Source organism: Euphorbia lathyris, chromosome 3 (genome assembly GCF_963576675.1).
Source record: "Euphorbia lathyris chromosome 3, ddEupLath1.1, whole genome shotgun sequence".
NCBI classification, from domain to species: Eukaryota; Viridiplantae; Streptophyta; class Magnoliopsida; order Malpighiales; family Euphorbiaceae; genus Euphorbia; species Euphorbia lathyris.
This window is the reverse complement of record NC_088912.1, coordinates 65389800-65395188: the sequence shown is the minus strand read 5'-3', so window position 1 is coordinate 65395188 and position 5389 is coordinate 65389800. Positions and strand designations below refer to the sequence as shown.

Here is a 5389-nt window from a genome sequence, read left to right as displayed (position 1 = left end):
ACATTTTCAGCTTTAAGAGTATGCCTAACATGCTATAACAAGTTATTCAAGACAACTTATTCAAGACAACTTATTCCTTACTTATCATCATAGGTCATGTTCAATTTCAAAAAGAGTATGGATATATCTTATCATTTACAAGCCATATCAGTACATGCTTCATACATGCTCAATGACCCTTTTACAATGTTCCTCGTACACATACTCATTAGGCACCTCAAACATAAGCATCAACAGAACATCAAACATAAACATGTTTCATACACATACACATACTCAATCACTTCTAGCAGTATAACTCATAGGTGTAAGAGTAGTGCCAATCTCAATGAACATTCAAAGCTTTAGAGTATGCCTAATCAGCCACATGCTTAATGACCCTTTTACAATGTTCCTCTAATACTTGATGCATGATTAATAAGCTACATGCCCAAATGAACAATCGTACACATACTCATTAGGCACCTCAAACATAAGCATCAACAGAACATCAAACATAAACATGTTTCATACACATACACATACTCAATCACTTCTAGCAGTATAACTCATAGGTGTAAGAGCAGTGCCAATCTCAATGAACATTCAAAGCTTTAGAGTATGCCTAATCAGCCACATGCTTAATGATCATTCATACATAAAGTCAATGAGTCCTAGCTTCCTAAACAGTTATATCTAACCAATCAGTTCATACCAATCATTTCATCATCACCCAAAACATCATACATATATGTAATCGTTCAGTTCAAACCCAAATAACAATATATATACTAAATCAGGCTAGTTTCCTAAATCAATGAGTTTTAGGTTCCAAAACAGTACATCAAACATACACAGTCACTTCTAAAAGCATGACCAATCAGTTCAAACCAACATAACATTAATATATATTCAGTAAGTTAAAGAAATCTTCCCATATGCTAAAGGCATGAACCGATTGACAATCTCTTCAGTCAGCCGTCCCATGTACTGAAGCATTCTTACTATCCCTGCAAATAGTGTTCAAATAAAAAGGAAACAGATGAGTTCATACCATCTACTGTATCAGGCACTGTCTTGCCCTAGATTTAAAAAGATAAAGACCCAAGCTTTACAACAGTGAATCTAAATACAATAAAATCAGTGTAGCTAAGCGAGAGATCTAAACCTTTCAATGATAGGTCTGAAAATCACAAGATCCTTATACCAGCTGCTGAAATCGACATACACAAAAGTAAATTGGATGAGGAAAAGATAAGAGTAAGGAACAATGATACATCTAGGAACGAAGAAAATATGGCTTACCAGTACCGTGTTTCTAGCTCACCCAGTGATTGCATGTTCAAATCAACCATGGAGATAGAGAGGGATGAGAGGGATGAGAGGGATGAAGCTTGCGTAACCTAAAACTGGGGTTTAGGATTGAGAGAGGGTTTATAGATCAGCTAAAATTTCAGTCAAATGATATAGAGTGCCTAAAATTTGGTATGGCCGCGTAAGTGAAACTTCATTTGCTGCTTTTTTGTTTTCGGCATACAATGACATTCATTTATTAGAAGTGTCATCTGTTGAGCGCATCAAATTTAACGAAAACGCGTGTTTTCTTTGGATGACATGATTCTGTAATCGTAATGTCATCTGAGAATCAAGCGCATTTTTTATTTTGCCTTAAGATGACATACAGTTAAAATATTGTCACGAAAAATATTCAGACGACACGAAAAAAATGTTTGTCATGTATCTTGTGTCATGTGAAAGGGAAAATGGCATAGTGACAATTCCAACATGAACCATATCATATTGCTACGCTTTTGGCAGTTTCTCCCTAACCTCCGCCCTCTCAACATGGACTCCTAACACAATTGATAATAGGGTTAATACACATATTTGCCCTTGTGTTTTCTCGGAAAAACAAATTTGCCCTTAAATAAAATAAACCCACAAAACTATCCCTGAATTTTCCATAAACCTGCAATTATACCCTAATCTGATGGAGCTGCAAAACGGCGATGACATCAAACCTTCTTATCTCCAGAAAAACATCAGAAAAGAACAACCAATCACAAACAGAAAAAAATATGCACATTCAATTTCGATTAAAAGCAAGTTAGAAGAACAGATTGATCAAAATTCATTTTCATAAAAGCTCAATCAACCTAATAAAATGGCGTCTAAACCTCATAATTAATCCAAAAGCAATAGCAATAGAAAACAATAAGAAACCAAATGAATTTTGATTGTCGTCATCCAATTTTTTTGGAGACAAGAAGGTTTGATGTCATTGCCGTTTAGCAGCTCCGTCAGATTAGGGTATAATTGCAGGTTTATGGAAAATTCAGGGATAATTTTGTGGGTTTATTTGATTTAAGGGTAAATCTGTTTTTCCGCGAAAACACAGGGGCAAATATGTGTATTAACCCTTGATAATACAATAACAATGCAAAAAACAATTCCAATATACTTAATTTTACTATGCCATTAAATCCAAATTGTTTCTTCCTTTCACTGAAAGCTTCAATTTCGGCATTCTTGTTGTGCAACTCCTTTTTCCATTTTCTCATAACCAATTCTTGAATTCTTCACCTCTATCTCTAACACTCTTACATGTGCTTCTTCTATATGTTCCTTGAACCCCTTCATTTTATGCTTCATGTTACGAAAAAAAAAAAATCCCTCCCTTTGCTACAGATTGGAGGATCCATCCATAGAAAAAAATTGCATTTACCTTACATAGTCATAAAATCTTCGCCCAATGTTTACGTCTGTGGAGACTGTTCGAACAGGAGATATCAAACCACATCGATAAGTCCTCCAACTCAGTTCTTTTGTTTTGCCATCGTTCATCCATGAGTCAACACTTGAAGCCTTTGCGATTTCAATTTTTGTAAGTTGAGGCTTTAGGATTTTCAACTCGAAGCTTAAAATTTTAAGTGCAGAACTGAAATGATTTGGAATTTGGGCTTTAGGAATTTCCAATTTGAGTTGCAAACCTTGAATTTGGGATTAGGAATTTCAATTCTTATGTGTTGTGAAGCATATGAATTTTTTTTTTTTTGTATATTAAAAAACGATTTTTTTAGACCAAAATACATTTCCAGATTATGTGCTTTTATTTGCCACGCCATAAAAAATTTATACTGTTCGTATCACAAGATATCTCTTTTACAAATTTTCAACATAATTTACTTTTAAAAATAGACAAATTGCAGAATTCATTTTGTACTGTTCCTAAATTTTATCTATCTTTATTGTTTGTTTGTAGAAAGAAGTATAAATTTCGGAGCACATAAATTTAAAAGCATTTATGAGCTGGGACAAAAAATTGTTTAACCCGAGTTACTAAATTAAAAAAAAAAAATAACAGGTTGGGGTTAGTTGCATTTCATTTTTCAACCTTGACGCAATCTATGGAAGAAAGCATAATGAAGAGTTAGATGGAAAACAAATGCCTAAATCCAATTCCAAACCAACCTCTCAACAACCTTCCTCCTCTACCTCCATCCGGCACCGCTACAAAGCGCTTCTCTGACCAGGCGAAGCCAATATCAGAAGGGGTGCATAAATTTGATGATGAGGCCAACACTGTCGCCGATTTATCACTTGATAAAATCCTTCTTCAGCACAATGATGTAGAAACCAACATCAATCTTCAGATTCATCATCATAATCATAAAGCTTCATCTGCCTCTGGTAAAGTATGATTTCACTTCCTTCAATTTGGGGTTTTCTCATTTTACATACAATTGATTTATATTCTGCCATGTTTTAGGAGAAGGAAATAGAGTATCGGCGAAATCAAAATTGCTTGAAATTTGTACAGTCTACAAATGGAAACCCCCTTCTTTTGAATGCTGCAAACAGGAAGGGCCTCCCCACTTGCGATTGTAAGTATACTCTGTATTATATATATTCCATGTTCTCCATCCTGCAAGTTATGAGTAATTGAAGAATTACACAGGTTTAGCTTTAAGGTTGCAGTAGAGATTGAAGGAGAAAATGGGATGTCTTTGGAGTGTTTCGGTGCTCCCAAACCAAAAAAAATAACGGCAGCAGAGCATGCAGCTGAAGGGGCTTTATGGTATTTAAATCATTTTGGTTATCTTTCAGTTAACAAGTTGGAGAAAAAGGGGAAAAACACGAAATCGTTAACTTCATAGGTGTTTTTTAGTGTTAGGAGATATTCAAGTGTTTGGTCAAAACTAAAAGTAATTCTCTTCCATATTATTTTACAACACTTGAATTGCTCCTTCCACAAATTGAAGGGTGGGTGAGAGAAGAACAGAAAAAGACCTCTAGGTGAACTCAAGCTTATTCGGCATCTTTAATTGTTTCAATGGCTGTAATTTGTGTTAATTGTACTGAATATTTTGCAACTTTCGGATTAGAATAGTTTAGAGTGCCCAATTTGTTAGGAAACCTGAGTTGACCCCAGCTGCATGTGTTTGTAATAAAGCTCTTGCAACACCATTTGGTACTATCCTATTCAACCTGTGGTGGAGAAGGAGATAGGTCCAAGTGTTGGAGAGGTTTTTGAGAGATTTGATATACAATACAACCTCTTGGCTCTGCTTCAATTGCACAGACAGGTAATGCCTTTTTTCTCAAAATTCTCCCATGCTAGAAAACTATATTTTCTCATACCTGAACTCATCGGATGTTTAACACATAAGAGCACTATAATCCTTAAGTTAATACTGGAAATTCAAATCTTGCTAGCTATTGATGACTACTACAACAATATTCAATTTTCTTGCCATATATGTGCTGTGATTTTAGGAGGGCGAGCCTTGGCGCAACGGTAAAACGTTGTTGCCGTGTGACCAGAGGTCACGGGTTCGAGTCTTAGGAGCGGCCTCTTGCCAATTAAATTGGCAAGGGAAGGCTTGCCCCCAATACACCCTTGTGGTGGGACCCCTCCCCGGACCCCCGAATGCGACCGGGTCGCCCTTTTTATATGTGCTGTGATTTTAAAGTTAAAAAGAGTTGGTTGTTTCATTGTATAGTGGTATTGTTTCTCACTATAGATAATTAATGGTTTCTTCTCCTATGTATAGTTTGGTGGAGACGTTGATCATTACTAGATAAACATCAAACATTGTAATCAAGGAAGATGCTTTGAGTGTCAAGAGTGAACCTAATCCTAATCTGTGTGATTCTTGAATTCATTAATCCTCATCTATGTCAAGTTGATGAAATTGGTTTGCATCACCATTAGACTTCCATCGGTATTGCTTTCAACTTTTGTTGCGACTTTAACATGTAAATTTAAATGCTGTCAAACAATTAGGAGTTCATTAGGCTTTCAATGTTATGGTTATCTATATTATAATTGGTCAATTTGCTATGTGAATTACTTTGCTTTCCGGGGTCAATTCTCATATGTTTAATTATGTTAACCGTAATGTGCTTA

The 5389-nt window shown here is 35.5% G+C and overlaps 1 protein-coding gene across 1 annotated transcript; it reads left to right on the top strand.

Annotated features, from left to right (window-relative positions):
* Positions 1-3298: 3298 nt before the first annotated feature.
* On the top strand, positions 3299-4553 carry LOC136224725 (ribonuclease 3-like protein 1). The gene is made up of 3 exons (XM_066013138.1): positions 3299-3669; positions 3749-3863; positions 3938-4553. Exons 1-3 carry the CDS (start codon positions 3414-3416, stop codon positions 4134-4136), a joined length of 570 nt encoding a protein of 189 aa, XP_065869210.1. The 5' UTR covers positions 3299-3413; the 3' UTR covers positions 4137-4553.
* The last annotated feature ends 836 nt before the right edge of the window (positions 4554-5389 follow it).

Coding starts and splice junctions, on each gene's coding strand:
- LOC136224725 (XM_066013138.1), top strand. CDS start 3,414: ATGGAAAACAAATGCCTAAATCCAATTCCAAACCAACCTCTCAACAAC. Junction 3,670..3,748: donor TAAAGCTTCATCTGCCTCTG/GTAAAGTATGAT, acceptor GCCATGTTTTAG/GAGAAGGAAATAGAGTATCG. Junction 3,864..3,937: donor GGGCCTCCCCACTTGCGATT/GTAAGTATACTC, acceptor AGAATTACACAG/GTTTAGCTTTAAGGTTGCAG.